Raw genomic sequence first — 19223 nt, 5'->3', positions numbered from 1 at the left:
GATTTTCATTATAAAGTTTCATTTTTCTAATACAATTATGAATAATGTATAATCTAGAAAAAAGAAATCTTCATTTTAACTATGTTTTGGTACAGACAAATTCTTACTTTATAAGTATTTTCTTTTGTTTAAAACTCAAATAAGCATCCCTAACGCTTTGTTCGCTTCCGCCGATGGTACTGTTACCATAGTTTTGCTGCGATGGATTTGTGAGTGAAATCATGTTTAAATCCACTAATTTGAAAAAGAATGAAGGAGTGGATTTAGAAAATAACAGTTTCACTTCATCCTCTCTAAATAGCAGAGATTTGAGTTACAAATATATCCCTATATATAATAAAACCACTAAATTATTTATGTGAACTATCATATTTTTTTTTAAATAATTATTATATATATTATTAATTAATTATATATATACATATTATTAATTATTATATATAATATATTATTATTTATTATTATAATTTTATATATAATAAATAATAATATATGTATATATATAATAATTAATATATTAATATATCACAATTAATATATAAAATAATTATTATTTTTAAGTATATAATAATTAATAATAATAAAAATTATATATAAATATGTAGAATAATTAATATTAATTAAAATTATTAAAAAATAATAATATATATAATAATTACTATTATTAATTTTTATATAACTTTTTTTGAAATTTAATTGTATAAATTTTTTTACATTCATAAAAATTTAAACTTTTTTATATTAAAAATTCATATAATTTTAATATTTGTTTTAATTCATATTAATTATTTGTAATTATTTTTATAACATCAAATTACAAAACCATTCTCTTTTTTTCATCAAGGGTATTTTGGTAACTTTATAATTCTATCTATTTTTACAATTTATTTTATCTATCACATCAATCAAATCTCTCACTAATTTTCATAAAACTTATCTCCAAATCCACTCATTTTACCATCTAAATCCACAAAAAAAACACATATATCCATTCATTTAAATCCACACAAATCCATCACACTCTCCCTCAAATCCATCTATACAAAAGAACACACCCTAAAGAAAATCACCTACACCATAAAATAACACCATAAAATAACATCTATGCTATAAATAATTAATTATTTTTCTAATGACTTTATATAATTTTTTATTTATTTATAGTTTAATAGTATATTTTTTATTTATTTTAATAATCATTAGAATAACACTTTTTTTGTTATAGTGGGGAAAAAAATGGATACAGGGACATCTCTTTCAAATAGTATGTAATTATGTTTATACGTTTTCTTAATAAACTTTAATTAATAATAATAATAATAATATCACTAATTTAGTAAATTAGAAACACTATTAAATATTTTACTTAAAAATATTATTAATATTTTAAATCATTGCATTGAAATTTAATATTTTAGATTAGAATATATGTAAATCACTGATATTAATTATTAAAATTAATAATGTTTATTTTTTAACATATTTTATTCACTAATTTACTTTTTTATGAATATATTTCAAATTAAATTTCAATAACGATCAAATAATTAAATTTTAAAACTCAGTTCACAGTCTCAATCCCAAATTTTACTTAAAAATATTATTTATATTTTGAATTATTACATTGAAATTTAATATTTTAGATCAGAATATATAAGTAAATCACTGATATTAATTATTAAAATTAATAACGTTTATTTTTAACATATTTTATTCACTAATTTACTTTTTTATGAATATATTTCAAACTATATTTCAATAACGATCAAATAATTATATTTCAAAACTCAGTTCACAGTTTCAATCCCAAATTTTACTTAAAAATATTATTAATATTTTGAATTATTACATTGAAATTTAATATTTTAGATCAAAATATATGTAAATTACTGATATCAATTATTAATATTGATAACGTTTATTTTTTAATATATTTTATTCAATAATTTATTATTTTATAAACATATTTCAAATTAAATTTTAATAACGTCAAATAATTAAATTTCAAAACTCAGTATTATTTAACTTATGTATTAATACGTTAACTTATTATATTAAAAGTTTAATGTAACATTTTATATAAAATATTTAAATTACTAACATTAGTATTATTCAATTTTATTCCTATAATATTTTATATTGACTTAAATTATTAATACTATTTTTTTATAAATAAAAACCATATATTTAATAATGATGAAAAATAATTGATTAAAAAAATTTAATTTTAAATTTTTTACATTAAATTATTAACTATTTTTAAATATATCTATAAATATCATCATTAAATAAAAATAATTCCCATGCATACATTTTCTTTTCATTTTAACTTTTAAATAATTATTATTTTAACTAGAATAATTATCTTATTAATTTTATTTTTTAATATAAATATTTATTTATATTTATTTTTATAATTATTACGATAATAATTTTACTATTTTTGTAATTAGAAAAGTTAACACATGGCAAGTGTTTCCACTAAGGAAAATAAAAAAAATCTGCACACTCATAAACAGTATTTTCTAAAGAAAAAAACAAAACAAAATGGAAACAGCTTCTTTAGAAACGGCTCCACGACATATTTCTCTCAGTGAACAATTAAAAAGTATATTACAATGAATAGAACTTGAAGGTTCTATTAATGGAACTTTTTTAATTTTTATATTTATTGAAGAAAAAATTTCTACCTTTCTCATGTTTCTATTCTTTTTCCTCCATTCTCTTTACCACTCCTCTCGTTTTCCCTTCCTTTTTTGTTTTTCCTTCCTTTTTTGTCAAATCTCGCAGTGCTTCTCTTCTAACCTCTCTTTTTCTCTCTAGGGTTTCGCTCTCATTTTAGATTCACAGCAGATACTATCTGTAGATGCTTTGTTTCTTCTCCCAACCTTTACTCGATCCGGATTCGAATTCCTGACATTTTTTCTCCGATCCGCTTTTCACCGGATTCGAATTCGAACATTCAACTATTGATTCCACAATTCTCTCCGAGTTTTGCGTTGAGTTTACTTTTCGAATCGATGGTTACAGTAGCTTAGAGAGTTCAATATTAAAAAAAGGTTTTGATCCTTGTGCTTGTTTTTATCGGATAATTGTGTAGATTAATAATGACTAATGACGATGATTATGATTATTTGTGGTTTGTGAACTTGAAACCTTTTATTTAGTTTTTTCTTGTCTCTGTTTGCTGTATATCAGATTTCATTTATTGTTGGGATTTGAGAGTATTTATGTGTTTTTCTGTGATTTGCTAGGTACTTCAGGTAGATGGTATGCGGGAGTTGTGTAAGGTCTTTTTTGGTTGTTCAAGCTGGAACCTTCGCCAACAGAGTGAGAATCAACGGATTTGTGAGGAGTTTGCGGGTAGTTAGTGGTTTTTCTTACTGGCCGATTCGTGAATACAAGACAATCACAGGGATGATGGTTGATACGGGTTCTGTGTCAAGGGCTGGACCCCTTGTTGATATGATGCCTGAGAAAGATGATGATGGTAGGTTTGCCAGTGGAGGGTGGAAAAGGTGAATATGATTCTCACAACTTGCTTTCAACTTATGCTGACGCCTTGAAAATGGCATGTATATGTTCTGATTCCATAGACGGAATCTTTACTTTGTTGCCTTGGTACTATCTTTTATCATCCCCATTGGCTTTTGGAGTTGGCGATTCTAACTTAATAGTTCCATTTAAGATTTCAAGAGTCAGTTTTATGTTTGGAACTTGTTATCTGGAATTACTTTTTGTTTGACCTTGTAAGGAAAAATATTCTTGACTACCTTAACAAAAAAGGTGATTGACATTTCTTTTAGTTTATACAACATTGACAACATTGATGGGGAAATTTTTGAGATTAAGAGACAATTTTAAGGTGCTATCAATGCCAAATTAACCTTTACTGTTCAAATCAGTATTTTCAAAGGCCCCCTAACAAGGTTTTTAAATCATTTGGTTCATGTGCTGGCTTGGGTTTTGCTTATTGAACTGTGTTTCTTTTTGCTCAATACAAGCAGCAAATATTCTTATTTCTACGAGGTGGACTGGGGAACATAGAACCAAACTCCCTGTGCCTTAAAAGGTTAAGTTCTTTTTGTAGGAGGTAATACTATTATATGGTGGAAGCCTGGATTTTAGTAATGTATACTTGAAAGTTGAAATGAAGGAGTTAAATTCATATTATTTCACTCTAATCTATTTAATTTTCTTAGTTAAATTCATCTTCATTAATCCGTACTATGAAAAATCAATGTGAAATTTTAGTAAGAGCTTGCATTGGAAGAGTGACATTAATGAACAATTTAATTTGCTTGATTGACTGGATTTGCTGTTGCATGTTATACTTTTCCTGATATATATTGTGATCTAATGGTACTTATTTCATCAAATTTTTATTTGGCAGTGAAGATGGAAGGCTTAGCTGTGGGTATTCAAGTTTTCGGGGGAAGAGAGCAACAATGGAAGATTTTTATGATATCAAGACATTGAAGATTGGTGGCCAATCAGTATGCCTATTTGGAATATTTGATGGTAAGATTTTCTGCTGGATTTCATGGGAGAAAAATAGTTCTTTGATCTCAGTATATGTGTATTTGTTCACCTGACATGCAATTAACGTGCGAATAAGTTTTTAAAATTTCATGCAGGTCATGGTGGTTCTCGAGCCGCTGAGTATTTGAAGGAGCATCTCTTTGATAATCTCTTGAAGCATCCAAAATTTTTGACAGATGCCAAATTGGCTATAAGTGTGTTCGCTTTCTCTCAATTATTGTCATGAATGTCTTGTTGTAATGTCTGTTGTTTATAATTTATTAATGCTTTCTTGTGTGTTTCAATATTGTTGAAAGTATTTGATGCTCATCCATCTCATGCTTGTCATTTTGCCTTATGTGATCTGTGGCTGGATTCCTGCAAGGAATGTTTTTGATCTTCCATCACCAGTTTTTGCAATTATAATAACCTCAACGAGCTTGCAGGTGAAACATATCAACAGACTGACGCTAACTTTCTGGATGCCGAAAAGGACACTTTCAGGGATGATGGATCTACAGCTTCGACAGCAGTCTTGGTTGATAACCATCTTTATGTAGCTAATGTTGGAGATTCTAGGACCATAATATCAAAAGCTGGTAAAGGTAAAGTAATAACCTACTATTTTACGACATCTTCTATTTATAGTTTTTATTAATTATCTTATAATATTCTAAAGTTTAAGTTGTCATATCCTTTATAAATTCTGATGTAGTATTTAGTAATATGTTAATAAAATTTCTCTGTACAAATTGAAATAAGTGTTTATATTTTAATGATGTGATGTGATGTTGGGAGAAAGCTTCTTGATGATGTAAATACAGAGATCACGTGGAAGATGCAGCATTTCAGACAATAGTTGTCTGATCATATGATAAATTTTCTCCTATAGTTCCATTTGAATACATTTTGAAAAAATGATTGGTAGTAATATTGTTAACTAATTGTTTCTCTTTTGGCAGCAATTGCTCTCTCTGAGGATCATAAGCCAAATAGAAGTGATGAGAGGAAGAGAATTGAGAATGCTGGTGGTGTTGTCATGTGGGCAGGTTAGATTAGATTTATATTTCAGGAATATAAATGGCCTTATTAAATAGTTCCGCTGTTGAAGTTTTGCTTCTGGCACATTTAGTGTATCATACAATGGTGATGGGTTGTTTCCCTTGTTATCTTTGGACTCAGTTGAGATTTCAAGTAATTTATGGTGACATTGGAAGCTTGAGCTGACTCTATCTTGGATCCTTTTGATCAGGGGTCATGTTGGCAACTTGAAACAATATTGATATGCATGGATTTATGTTCTTGCTGATGGATATGCCATATATATCCCCACTTTTTTTATCTGTACAGTTTTTGTTATATCTCATTTATTATTATATAAGTACATAGAGTTATGTAAATTTATTGATGCGATTTTATTATTAAATTTTCTTCTGCAAATTTGGAACAAAGTATAAGTCATTAATCACATCTATACAAAATAGTCGTACCTAAGAATGGATTGGAAAGTGAAGGTAACTGTTATGGAATATGGAATAATATGGAATGTACTTTCCTACCTAAAATGCAAAAATAAGATAAACAGCATTGTTAGTAACATTTAATTAAAACTTTAATTAAAAACAGATAGGTCACATATGACATGCAAAGTAACAAACTCACTTTAGTTAAGGTTGCAATTTTACTCCAAATCTAGATATATAGAAGGCATTCACCAAATAAAAGTTAAAACCTAAATTGAAAACAGATGAGGTCACAAATGACATGTAAAGTAACAAACTTACATTAGCTAACACTGCAATTTTACTCCAAATCTAGATTTAGAAGGAATTCACCAAATAAAACGCAACTTTAAACGAAAACAGTCCAACCCTAGATCTCTTTAGTTAATTATTTAGTGCAGCAAAAACAGTGTCAGAACTGAAACCCCAGTCCAAACTGCAGCAACATAGAGAAGCAGGAAAGAGAAGAAAACCAATGCAGTATTTAAATGGCTTGAAGTTGATTAAACCAAATACCCAGCTGAACCAGCTGCAAGAGAATATCAGATATAAAGCTGATAAAAGACTATGGAAACAAGCAGATCAGGTTGTCTCCTAGCACTACAAAGCAAATGACCTAAGGGAAGTGATCAAATTGCCATACTTAGTCTTGTTTGTGGCAGCAGATCAGCACCAGAGGGTGCAGGGTTTGACTGTGTAGGAGCAAAATCAAAATGGGAAGAAGAAATAAGGCTTGCATGCAGGCTCTTTAAAATTGGGTTGGTTTTCTGGGTTTCAGTAATGGGCTTTCTGGTCATCATGGTTGGATTGTTTGGTAACACCCAACATGATATTTCTAGAGAAAATTTCCGAGTATAATAGGATTCTGGGTGCCTCCAAATTTCTGTGATGTCATATAAGCAAGATAACATTTTTTCCTATCATGCGTCAGTGTGTTATGTGATGCGTGGACTGTAATAAAGTGGATGAAACCTACTGGGCTTTTGTATTACTTGTTCCATGTTCCACCACACAAATAATTTAATTAAAGTAGGTGTTATTGTTGACATTAGATTGATTTATGCAAGTAATATACAAGTTCTAAGCTTATGGTTAGAATAATATGTTTTATATCACCTTAGAACCTGGCCAAACATCCAAAGAATGGATGATTAATTTGGGCAGGTGATATTTACTTTTCTTTATTTTGCTGGTCAGGTACTTGGAGGGTTGGAGGGGTTCTAGCAATGTCTCGGGCCTTTGGAAACCGTATGTTGAAGCAGTTTGTGGTAGCAGAACCTGAGATCCAGGTGATTCTTGATTATTGTGGAAAAATCTGAAAATTAACGGTCTATTAATAGCTAGAGATGATTCACTAATAATTAGTTTCATTGGATAATTAGTACCTAGTTTTTTCGAGGAAATAAATTGGTAGGATAAAGTTTAATAATATTACAATTCTTGCGTTGAACATTTGTTAGGAAGATTGGTGGGTCGTGACTCAAATTTTCAAGCTGCAATTAAATTCTCTATTTACATTAGTATAACATAAGCATATGATCATATTAAAAAAGTACTTTTTAACAACTATTAATTTTGAAGTTACTAAAAGGCTTTTACTTGTGATTAAAGATGTTCTGTTTTATTTTTTTAAATATCATGTTGATTATTTAAAAAAGTAGTGAAGTGCATCAAATCAATGGAAAGATAGTAACAGTTAGAGAGAAAAACTGAAAAGCCCATTGCGTAAGACTTCATGGCCCTAAAAACTGAAACCCACAACCTTTCCATTGCACTTGTTAAACTATAAGAAATAGAAAGGCATTGAGCTAAAACCATGTTTTTCTATGACAGCATGGATGCTTTATATATATTAATTAAAGAAAATGCAATAAATTGAGGACATATGATATCCTTTAATAATAAAGTTATGATACACGAATAGACAAAAATACTCCTAACATATATAATCTAGAGATTCTAATGATAAAAGGTCACCACCTTATTTCAATGATTATAATGCTCTTCCTCAAGCTGGAACGTGTAAGTCATATTTGCTCAGCTTGGTATGCATATGATTGATCCTTGGTCCTCTTAGATACATGGTGAATATGTGGGCTAATTGTTCACTAGAATTCACAAATATGGTGATGTCTTAATGCTCCAACTTTTTTCTTGTGAAGTGATAATCTACCACAATATTCTTGGTCCTCTCATAAAAGACCGAACTCGAAACAATGTGAATGCTTCCTGGTGTCACACATAGGGTGCATTTTGGAATTTTCTTCTAATTTAAGCTATTTGTGGAGTTGCTTTAGCCATATGAGTTCACAAGTGACAAATGTCATAGCCTTGCATTTTGCTTCTGCACTTAATATGGTCATCACATTTCATGACTTTTCCATGATATTAAATTACCTCCAACTGGAAAAAGTAGAGCTCTATTGCTTTGAGACCTTGCCTTGTCGGTGTAAAAATACCCAATGTAAGTATTTTCCTTATGTTGATAAGGCATTTTCCAAGAGCATTCTTGATATATTTTAGGATCTTTGGACTGCATCCCAATGATCTTAACAATATTAGGACGAGTCACAATGAGTTAATTTAGCTTACTATAAGCATATCTCCTAGGGTCTATACGACCCCTGTTTCTTCTAGATTGTTCAGAGCATATTTCCTTAAGATATGACGAAAACATCATTGGATTGAAACTTCTATACCAAGGGAATATATCAAGTGTTCATGATCTCAAGACTTCAGACATTGTAACTAAGTCTTTGGAGGGCCTAAAATTAAGTTCATATATGTTCCAAGCTTAGTGCGAACAATTTGTGTTTTCTTTAAAGAATGCACTGTGGGATTCTTCGTGCCCATGACTACTCTAGAGAACCAATTTGGGATACACTTTGATACCATTATAGAATGTGAGGTTGGACCTAACTTTACTCACATAAAAGCAACTTGTAAGGTAAAAGTTGTCCCCCGCCAATGATGTGTTTTATGGAAGGTGGAATAACCTATCAACTCAAATTTGTGTTGAAGAAACCATTCTCCATGGAAGTAGCTTGGAAGCTTGTGGGCTGGAGACAACATACACAGGAACAAATCTGCAATAGAAAATAGAAAATGAATCGAGATAAGAAAAGGATTAGGACACACAACCTTTGAATGAATTCCAAGGATGAGTGCTATGGACATTCTCACTATATCTTCTGATGATTAACTAAGATATTCTAACCGAACCCAAGTTGTAAAGAACCTAAAGGCTATCAGTATGCAAAGTTAATAGAGTTTGTCCTTTCTAGTTAGTGATTTGAAGTTAATTGACATTTCAAAAAATCACTCTTTCCTGTGTATAGGGTAATTTATTTAATCAAGTTGTCTTGAAACTTAACATGTGTATATTTCTTGTCACCTGATGTGGATAGGAACCAATGTTTCAGTTTTTTTAACGGAATCTTGTCACCTGATGCTTTTCATCTATAGAAAGCTCAAGATATGTGGCTTATATCAAGCTGTGGTTGTTTCCCATAGCAGCACAAAAATATTTACACTGTGGTGTCAAAATAGGTATGGTCCGATGGTTCAGCCTGAAAAAGGATATAAAACAGCCCGGATCAGGTAAGAAAAATGTGGCCATAATTGAACTGAGTCAATTTTAGTCCCACCCATTTAGTTTGTGGGGCAGCCATTTGGCTTTAGGTTGGCTGACCTGTTTTTTAAAATAGTAATATTTTGAAATTTTAAAGAAATAATTTATTAGAGCACATGTCTTAATTTATATATCAAATGGTTTAATTAATGTTACTTAAATTTTAAAAATAAATTTTTATATTTTATTTTTTGGGTTTAATTTTTTTTAAATGGATCAAAAGTAGATCGATAGTTTGATATAGGTCCGGTTCATAACAGCACTTTTTTTTTACACCTTAGCTTGTTGGTCTGGGTCACCCTTTTGACATTTCTAACTTAGACTATCTATTTTCTGCTCATTATTGCCCTGCACAAACCTTAATTTAGTTCTTTTGTTGAACCACTTCTGTGATGTTAATTACCTCACCTTTGTTGCAATCGATAGTTGCATATTAAAGTGATAAGCAACATAGTTTGACAATGAATTTATCTTTTTATATGCTTTCAGGACCAGCAGATGGATGAACAAATTGAACTTCTTATTCTTGCAAGTGATGGACTCTGGGATGTGGTACAGAATGATGTAAGCTGTCTTACTCGTGCATTTTATTTATTTTGTGCATATTTGATGCGTCATTCATATTAATCTGGCAGTAGTGGGTTATCTATTTAGTTGGCCCGTAAAGGAAACAAAAAAAAATTAAAGAACATAGATGTCCATGTTTTACCCTGTGGAATATTGTCATCCTTCTGGAACCTCTAATCAAATCCGTGTTTTCAAAGAGTATTGTTCAGTGGATAAGAAAAGATTACCTATCATCAAATAGCCTAAGTTAGGGAATCTGCGAAGGGAAAGAGAAAACCATCTGGTTGTGCTTTTGGCGACTGTCTGCTTGCAAGTTGTGACTTGTGCATTTCTGCTTCTTTCTTGGACATGCTATGCTACCTGGAAAGTAGCTCAATGTGGACCGTAGTTGTTTTAGTATAGCTGGATAGGGTCTTAAGGTTGTTTATTGTCATCCATTACTGCAAATGAAAATTGAAAATTGAATACTATTATACATGGGACATAACAGTATTTTATATCTGCAGAGGTTTGATGTAAGTATCAAAGAAAATGTATTTATGTTTTCCTAGGACTAGAAGTAGTGCCTATTGCGGTGTTCAATGTTCGTCTGTTAAATACTTAGTTGAGGTGTTTTTATTTTTTGAGTGATATTCCATATCTACTCTGTTTTTTCAGGACGCTGTTTCTCTTGCCCGCACAGAAGAGGAGCCAGAGGCAGCTGCTCGGAAGTTAACAGAAGCAGCATTTTCCCGTGGGAGTGCTGATAACATTACATGCATTGTGGTGCGCTTCCATCATGACAAAAAAGAGATGCCTAAACCTGACAAAGCAGAATCAGCTAGTGCTCAGCGTGAGTAGACAGACAGACAAAGTGAAAGCACATGTGCATGTGTTTGTTCTGTTCGCCTCAAATTCAATGAACTGAAGTCGGCACATGCATGATTTCAGCAAGTGATTTGTTTATTCGTTAGTTTTCTTATGTAAGTCACTATTGTATTGGGATTTTTGAGTCGTCTTCTTTTCATCACTGATTTCAGCTTGTTTCCGTATATATTTCTAGTTTTTGTTTGTAGAGGCATAAAGATGGTATTTTTCTTCTCATCTAATAAATGCAGTATGCATTATTTTAATCATACTGCTCAGACCTTAAGTATATTAAGGTAAAGTAAAATTGGTTTTTACATAAATTGAAATGTTTGTGTGCCAGTAATTTTTTCTAAAACTTATTTATAGATTAGTTTTTGCATGAAAAAATTTTAACTGATTTCTGACAGTTTATTCAAGCGTAATGTAGTTAGAAATCGATTCATTTATCACGTTGGTCCTTTAGATTATGTTTGTCGATTCGACGATTGATTAATTTGTCATTATTTTCTGTAGACTATGTTTTTGACTAGTGCATTAACTTAGTAGAAATATTTTTATACCGGTAAAGACTTGGTCAGATTGATTCAGAGTTGGCGAAAAGCAGTTTTACTTTTTATTTTTAAATGTAATTTCAAATATTTTTAAGATATGAAAAGGTAATTTATCAATTATTGTTCAAGTAAATTTTCATATGATTGTAATTTTGCTGTTATATTAAATTATAATTTAGTTTTATCTATTTTGTTTAAATAGCAGATGAACATTGTAGTATTTATTGAAATTTAAATTTAAGAAGTATTTGACTTAGACTTTTTAGTGTATGTAAATGTTAGAATTTATAATTTATAATTGCTTTTTTCATTTAAGTTTTCTGCATTAAAAGGAATACTATATTTATTGTGAAAATATGTTAGTTTTTTAGGTTCACTTTCTTTTAATTTAATTGTAACAATTGATAAATATTTGTTTTAAGAAAATAAAATTTAAGCTTATTTTTACTTTTATAATACTTTAAATATACGTTTTTATATTGAGGATTGAATATCTTGATAGTAGGATTATTTAATAGGAGGTGAGAAAAGATTTAAAAGAATTGATAGGTTAGATTCTGAATGACTTTGGTATTATTTGAAAGAAAATAAAATTTAAATTTAACTTTATTTCACAAAAATTTATTGGATAAATTAAATTTTATACTAATTTATATATTATAATTTTATTATATCTTTAATTGATATAGGATTATATGCAATTTTGTTGTTAGTAAAAAAAGTTATACATCATGTTTTGGATAAGGTTCTTATTGAGTAAAATTTATTGTGAGATGTCCCCAACAAATTGAGGATCCTGGATGAAATATCAAAGATATTTTACAAATCTCATATGGTGACAAGTGTGTGCTATGTATCTCCTAAGAGGTGATAGAGTGCGTGTGTCTTGTCATCTTTCAAGAGGAGATGGTTGATGTTGAATGGATGATTGATCCTTTATCACTATGAGGAATTATATTTAGACATTAATGAAAATCAAGTACCTTAAGATGCCTAATGGAGGACAATGAGACCAAGAACTAAGATTCGAGGCTTTCTTCTTGCACCTCCTAGATTTTATTGCACCTTAAAAGTTTTTTCAAAATTCAAAAATATACCGTTTGAACAAAATCAGGATATCATATCTGAAAATTTAGATATCGACTTTCAGGAAGGATACTTTTGAATGTCGATATCCTATTAAGGTCCTTTATATATATATATATATATATATATATGTACGTGTGTGTGTTTGTATATTTGTTTTTTATAATATATTAAGAAATAAAAGAAACTAAGAAAAATAAAACTTAAAAACCGTTAAACTTTAAATTAAAGAAAATATAAACAAAAGAAAAATATATACATAATATATATATATATATATATATATATATATATATATATATATATATATATATATATATATATATATATATATATATATATATATATATATATTAGTTTTTTTAACATCTACAAATCACAACTTTAGTCCGATATTTTTATGGGGAGACGATATTTGGAAATAATTTTGGAGTTTGTAATATGTATTGGTTTGTTAAGGATTATATTAAGTCCCTAAAATTCATGGACACTCATGAGATAATTCGACTTGTTGAGTGGTCTCAAAGCTAATAATGGGGTGTTTCTTTTTGCACCCAATTTTTTCTTGCTCCACCCCCATAGCATAGTTTTACTTTATCCACCCTCACAATTTCTTCGCTCACCTCCCCGATCTTTTAAAATAACAATTTTACCCTCCAGAAAAGTGATTTCTGGGTCGTATATTTCGGAAGCTTTTTGGAACAAGCTTTTCAGAATTTTTGAAAGAATATTTTCGGACCAAAATATCTGGAACAAAATTTTCGAAACAATTTTCAATCTATTAAATGTGTTTCAGAATAGATTTTTGAGAAAAGGATTTCAAAAAACAACTACTTCAAACTCATAAAATTTCCTGTGGAATAAGTTTTTTTGGAATATCCATATAAATATATTACTAAAACAGCTTCCTGTAAAACATGAAATACGTTTCAGAAGAGATTTTCCAAAATGAGTCTTTTTCGCATTTTCTCTCTTCTTCCTGTACGAGAAATGGTGCGGCAGTGGAGGCAGTAAAAGTGGTGGTGTAACGTGGTACTTTATTATTAAAAGGATAACGATATTTTAATTATTTTTTTAACTAACTTTTAATTAATCATTTCAATCATCTATTATTAAAAGATAATAATATTTCATTCTTAGATGATCACGTTACTGAAAAAAAATTAAAATACATGATTGATCTAAAAATGATAAAAGTAATGAATTAAAAAAAAAGTTAAAATATCATTATTTTTATTTAAAAAAGTTTGAGATATTTCTTTATATAATGAGATGCAGCTAGTAATTTTGGGATGCAAGAAACAATAATCCGATGGTGATAGATACTTAGATGAGGCATTATGAGAATACTGTAACCTAGTAATGCACGTATACGTATATAAGATACTATATGTATATAAGATACAATACATATTTACTATGATATAAAGATTTAAAAAAAAGAACATTATATTTGTATACTAAAAATTATACAATAATTTTTAAAATCATAATAAATATATAATTATTATTGTGTAAATTTAAATTAATATCCCATGTATTAAAATTGTCAATATAAAAAACTATAAATTATTATCATTATTAGAATACTACTATTTTATAAATTAAAATAAATAAGTAAAATATTTTAAAATATCAAACACACGAATATATATCGAATTAAAATAAAATTTAAAATAAGAGTGCATAATAAATTATAGCCCAAGTCTTATAGCCTATAATAACCAAAACAGCGGGGAACTACATCATGCTACTCCTGACGCAACTATAAACAGATCAAAATTTAAGGTATGCATTGTAAAATACCTCTCAGCAACATAAAATCCTGACATCTAAAGTCATCTATAACCATTAATCTGTATACAGTTAAAACTTCCTAAATTTATTTGGGCGATTTGATCCAGATTCATTCTCTCGGGAACGGTTGAATTTACCCCCTCTCCCATGCTTTCTTCCTCTGCAATGAAATGGAATTTTCACCAACCAAAAATATATTAAGTCAAAAAAAAAAGACATGGTGGAGGAGTTACTAATTTTACCTTCCTCTGTTATTCATAAATCCTCTGCGTTTATCCTGATTACCACGAAGCAGGCTCCAGTATTCTCTCTCCGCCTCACCTGAAACCATACCAGAACAACAGCTCTCAGATTAACCAAAAAAAGAAGATTGGGCAGTATCAGTCAATTTATCCAACAGAGTCCTTCAATTGCACCAGCACATGTCATGAGTACATTATTAGTGATAATAAAGGAAAAAATATTTAGGTAGATGACGAAATTTTGTTGATCAACATATGAAGTGGATTTTTTACCAAATACAAATGCATATGAATAACTCATGAAAAATTAAATTAGATGTGAAACAAACCAGTCACTGGATCCAGAATAGCAATACAATTCTTGACAACTAAGCCCTCCTTTTCAGAAAGAACTGCAGCTGCACGAGCTTTCTGAGCACCTTCAGGTTCTTCAAATCGGATATATCCCGACTCTTCTCCAATCTTGAAATCAACGTACTGAACAGCCAAACAGTATAAGTTTATACAAGTCTTGATCGGTTCAGTCAAATAGCTATATGATAAATTAATAACCAATCTTTTAGGGTTTAAAGAATGAAAGTGAGACAGATTAGTTGAACCCACCACCAGGGTATTCAAAAAACTAAGCAAAAGATATCATTTTAAAAGTGCAAGAAACTCCAAAAGAAGAAGTGGTAATTATAACAAGATAGCTGTAAAATGGACAAAAATCAAACAAAAGGCACCAAGCAGAACAGCCGAAGAAAAGGGGAAAACCCAATTACCTTCACGGTACCAAACTTCTCAAAGACAACTTTCAAATCCTCTCGTGAGACAACAAACTTGTTGTCCTTATCCGCGGCAGCAGAATTTTTTCCATCAGTTTCTTTACTCTTTTCCTCACCCTCAGTTTCTTTTCCTTCACTCACCTCACCATTTTCTTTATCATTCTCATCATTTTCTGATATATTTTTACCACTTTCCTCAGCAGCAATTTCAGATGGATTTTGTTGATCGGTTTTGGAGATATCATGAGCATCATTGGTTTGTTGTTCAGGGTTATTTTGCTCCGATGGAACTTCATCAGAAATAATTTTTAGCTTGAAGGCTATAAGTAACCCTATAGGGTAGCTGTAAAAAACATGGATAATTAGCTAATAAACTTATCTGTTTTCTTGTAGGAGCGGGGATAAAAAGAATTGTTAGTATCTTACTCTGCTTCTGTACTTATGTTACTTTGGTGATCTACACCCACGGGTGGACGAAATTTTTCTTGCTCTTTTAATTCTTTCTCTCTCTGCACGTCAAAGTCCTTCCTGAATTGGATACAATAAACATAAACATCAGATAATATGTTTATGTAGACTGTCTTCACACTCTAAAATTCTCATGGTAGAACAAAATCCAACGTTGCAACTGAAATGCATTATGTTCAAATTTTCAACGTAATGACACAAGCAAACTGGCTGTAAAGCAGTTACCATCAAACACTTTTTTTTCTTGTCTTTTGTCCTATTACAAATATCAATAATTGAGAACCTTTTAGCAATCTACTTTTTCAAAGGAATTTGACATAAAATATTGGACTATCCCTCCCTTTCTTCCACTTACATAAGAAATTATTCTAATTTACAGAAAAGAGTATAACACTTTTTTATTATAATTGATCAATAAATGACTCAGAACTGAATTAATATGAGCATTCTTACTTTGGCTTTAATTCTAACTCAGCCCCTGCATAGACAAGACTTTGCTTCAAAATTTTTTCCATTTCTTCATCGGATGAAAACTCAACAAGAGCAGTGCCACAAAAAACCCTTTTGTCTCCAACATGGCGAGGCAACCGCACGCTGTTAACCTGGAACAGAAAACTAGAATTTATCACTTTTGTTACATAAAATAAATTATACAAAAGCACTCTACCACCAGGACCATCTTACAAACTCTTTTATCATTGAAGTTACCTATAATCTGAAGAATGTAAGATAAGATTCCAGAATTTTATCTTTAAAAATGAAGACAATTTATTTATAAGAAGCGTATCAATTCTGCTCCAATTTCACATCAAGATATTTAATAAACTTCTATACAGTTTTCACTCCAGTTGCCACATACCATACATCAAAATCAATAACAATTAGGAGAGGAACTACAATTTTCCCAAGCAAAAATGTTATAATGCAAAAGATAGCTCCAACAATCTAAACAATACCTTGGCATATTGACCAAAGAATGCCTCCACATCTTCAAGCTTCACATCATATTGAAATGGCGATGCAGCAATTGTTCTTATCTCTACCTGCTCAATTACCTCTTCTGGCTTCAGAAGCTTAGTTGACCTACCAACTTTGCTCCCTGAAACATAAATAAACAAATAAGAAAAATCATTTTATAGCAGTTAAAAAGTTCACATCAGATATATATATATATATATATATATATATATATATATATATATATATATATATAAGGCTAAATTATAATATATTATACTATATAAGTAAAAACCTCACCTTAGAAGTCAGTTTTATGAGGTTAAATTAGGTATAAGCCCACTTACTAAGATGTTATCAAAACTATTCTGAGATTACCCAAGTCAAGTTTATAAGGAATTGTGTCACCCACTATCGACTGAGAGATGATAAGAATGCAATTGGTGTGATTGACATCAATAAAATAATTCTTTAGTTTTTAAGTATTTTCATCCATAGTCTCACCCTAAGAAACACAACAAAGTTAAAAATAAAATTTAACTTAAGACCGTTTGATTCCTCTTCCACTCATTTCAATAACCCCTAAAAAGTTTTAAAACAATTCAAAAACAAAAGCACCATAAACATTACAAGCAATCACTACAAAACGTATTTCAATAGTGAACACAAAGTTGTGGAAATAAGAGGTTCACAAGAATAATTTGCCATGTTTATCAAAAGAAACATGGCAAGAAGGTAGAAAAAGTGTCCAAGGAGAAAAAAAAAAGAAAAAAAGCTAAACTTCGACAGCTTATTCACATTGCTACAGCATGGCAAGGAGAAACACAGTCTCCAGGTCTAAAGGAGCCACAATAAAGAAAGAATTTACACAACCAATAAGCCAGGAGGAATTCACAGTAATCTTAGATTCTTTAATTATGAATAATAATAAGTTAATGTCTAAACTAGCCACAACAGTTTTTTTTTTTTTTTTTACAAAACCTCGTGTTTTATAAAACCAAACACATGCATAAAAAAAGAAACTAACCATCTTCTGAGAGTCTGACCAAAGCCGAATCTTTCAAAGCTTGAGCAACAGCTTTGACTGTATCGTCGGGCACCTCCGCCGACTTAACTTCCTCCAATTTAAGGTGCTTTCGCATCCGGTTAAAAGAACAAATAAGAGCCAAACTAACCACTGTGTGGTTGCAGGAAAAGTCAAGACCAACAACATCGCAAAAGACAAAAAAACAAACAATTAGCCACAATTAGCTTGGATTGATTAAATAGGTTTTAATGGAATCAGAACAGCAACAGGATCAAACACAATGTCGAGTCTCCCTATATGGTATTTTAGAATTGAAAGAAAGAAAAAATGACAAAAAATGATCACAAAGCCTTTCGTAATTTCGAAATGACTCCTAAATAAAAATTTGTTGTTCTAAGGCTATGTTTTCTTGTGAACAAAAATCCATTTAATCAACAAATTTGAAGCAATTTATGAGGGAACAAACGCGGAATAAAGAAGAAGGATACTGCCATCTTCGCTTTCACTGACGGTTTTCTTGAGAAAGTTGTCTCTGGGAAGGTTGCTATCACTGAAGTAGAACTCCACCTGTTTGGGAAAAAAACGCAAACAAAAGTTGAATAAACTACGCCAATGAATATAGAATAGCGAAAAGCAAAACCACTGTTGCAAACCTGTCGTACGACTTTCTTCGCGGTTTCATCGTCCAGCGACGCGGTCGCCATTGTTCAGAACCGAATCGAAGAGCGGTTTCGGAGAGGGAAAGCGAGAGAGTGTAGGGTTTTTAATTTTTAGAAAATTTGCAATATCTTTTCTTCCCACTTATATATATACATAGTCACACCACAATGCTTAACTGCATATATATATATATATATATATATATATATATATTAAAAGAAATGCGCCATATAAAAATAATTAATTCTTATCATAATTATTAAAAAATAAATATGAAATATATCACTTATATAAGATTATTATAAATATTTTTTTTATCGAAGATAGTTAACTAAATTTAAAAAATAATTATTAAAACTAAAGAATAAAATAATTTATACTAATAAAATTAAATGTGTAAAAAAAGTAGTTGTAAAAATTTAGAAAATGAAATTTTGAAAGTGATAATATTGATAATAAGTAAGACTCAATTATTTTAATATTAAAATGTTTTTATAAATAGTTTTATTATAAATAATTTTATTATTTTAAAATAAATTATCTCTTTATAAATAACTTTTCTATAATTTTTTGACTTTTCTACAAGGGTGTATTTTTT

General features: G+C 29.8%; 2 protein-coding genes across 3 annotated transcripts; one reads left to right on the top strand and one right to left on the bottom strand.

Moving 5' to 3' along the window:
• Positions 1 to 2696: 2696 nt before the first annotated feature.
• Positions 2697 to 11333, top strand: LOC114194133 (Protein phosphatase 2C family protein). Of its 2 annotated transcripts, none has more exons than XM_028084203.2 (9): positions 2697 to 3059; positions 3264 to 3518; positions 4394 to 4521; positions 4638 to 4736; positions 4968 to 5126; positions 5484 to 5570; positions 7221 to 7312; positions 10144 to 10218; positions 10879 to 11333. In XM_028084203.2, the coding sequence occupies exons 2-9, from the start codon at positions 3268 to 3270 to the stop codon at positions 11059 to 11061; spliced, it is 1074 nt and encodes a 357-aa protein (XP_027940004.1). In that variant the 5' UTR covers positions 2697 to 3059; positions 3264 to 3267; the 3' UTR covers positions 11062 to 11333. The 2 variants fall into 2 exon arrangements, with proteins under 2 accessions (XP_027940004.1, XP_027940003.1); XM_028084202.2 differs by having other exon boundaries at positions 2698 to 3059; positions 3255 to 3518.
• Positions 11334 to 14357: 3024 nt separating this feature from the next.
• LOC114193133 (la protein 1-like) lies at positions 14358 to 18775 on the bottom strand. The gene is made up of 10 exons (XM_028082836.2): positions 18619 to 18775; positions 18454 to 18532; positions 17966 to 18115; positions 16938 to 17080; positions 16435 to 16583; positions 15940 to 16041; positions 15511 to 15856; positions 15076 to 15223; positions 14747 to 14825; positions 14358 to 14664 (listed from the first exon to the last, which is right to left on the bottom strand). Exons 1-10 carry the CDS (start codon positions 18667 to 18669, stop codon positions 14574 to 14576), a joined length of 1338 nt encoding a protein of 445 aa, XP_027938637.1. The 5' UTR covers positions 18670 to 18775; the 3' UTR covers positions 14358 to 14573.
• Positions 18776 to 19223: the final 448 nt, after the last annotated feature.

Source organism: Vigna unguiculata, chromosome 8, assembly GCF_037176805.1.
Source record: "Vigna unguiculata cultivar grain cowpea cultivar isolate G323 ecotype 2 chromosome 8, ASM3717680v1, whole genome shotgun sequence".
In the NCBI taxonomy this organism is placed as follows: domain Eukaryota; kingdom Viridiplantae; phylum Streptophyta; class Magnoliopsida; order Fabales; family Fabaceae; genus Vigna; species Vigna unguiculata.
This window is presented reverse-complemented; position numbering and strand designations above follow the sequence as displayed.

Excerpts from the sequence above, each read along its gene's own strand:
- LOC114194133 (XM_028084203.2), top strand. The coding sequence starts at position 3,268 with ATGGTATGCGGGAGTTGTGTAAGGTCTTTTTTGGTTGTTCAAGCTGGA. Across the intron at positions 4,522-4,637 it reads CCTATTTGGAATATTTGATG|GTCATGGTGGTTCTCGAGCC; the intron begins GTAAGATTTTCT and ends AATTTCATGCAG. Across the intron at positions 10,219-10,878 it reads GGGATGTGGTACAGAATGAT|GACGCTGTTTCTCTTGCCCG; the intron begins GTAAGCTGTCTT and ends CTGTTTTTTCAG.
- LOC114193133 (XM_028082836.2), bottom strand. The coding sequence starts at position 18,669 with ATGGCGACCGCGTCGCTGGACGATGAAACCGCGAAGAAAGTCGTACGA. Across the intron at positions 15,857-15,939 it reads AACATAAGTACAGAAGCAGA|CTACCCTATAGGGTTACTTA; the intron begins GTAAGATACTAA and ends TGTTTTTTACAG. Across the intron at positions 15,224-15,510 it reads AGAAGTTTGGTACCGTGAAG|TACGTTGATTTCAAGATTGG; the intron begins GTAATTGGGTTT and ends TTGGCTGTTCAG.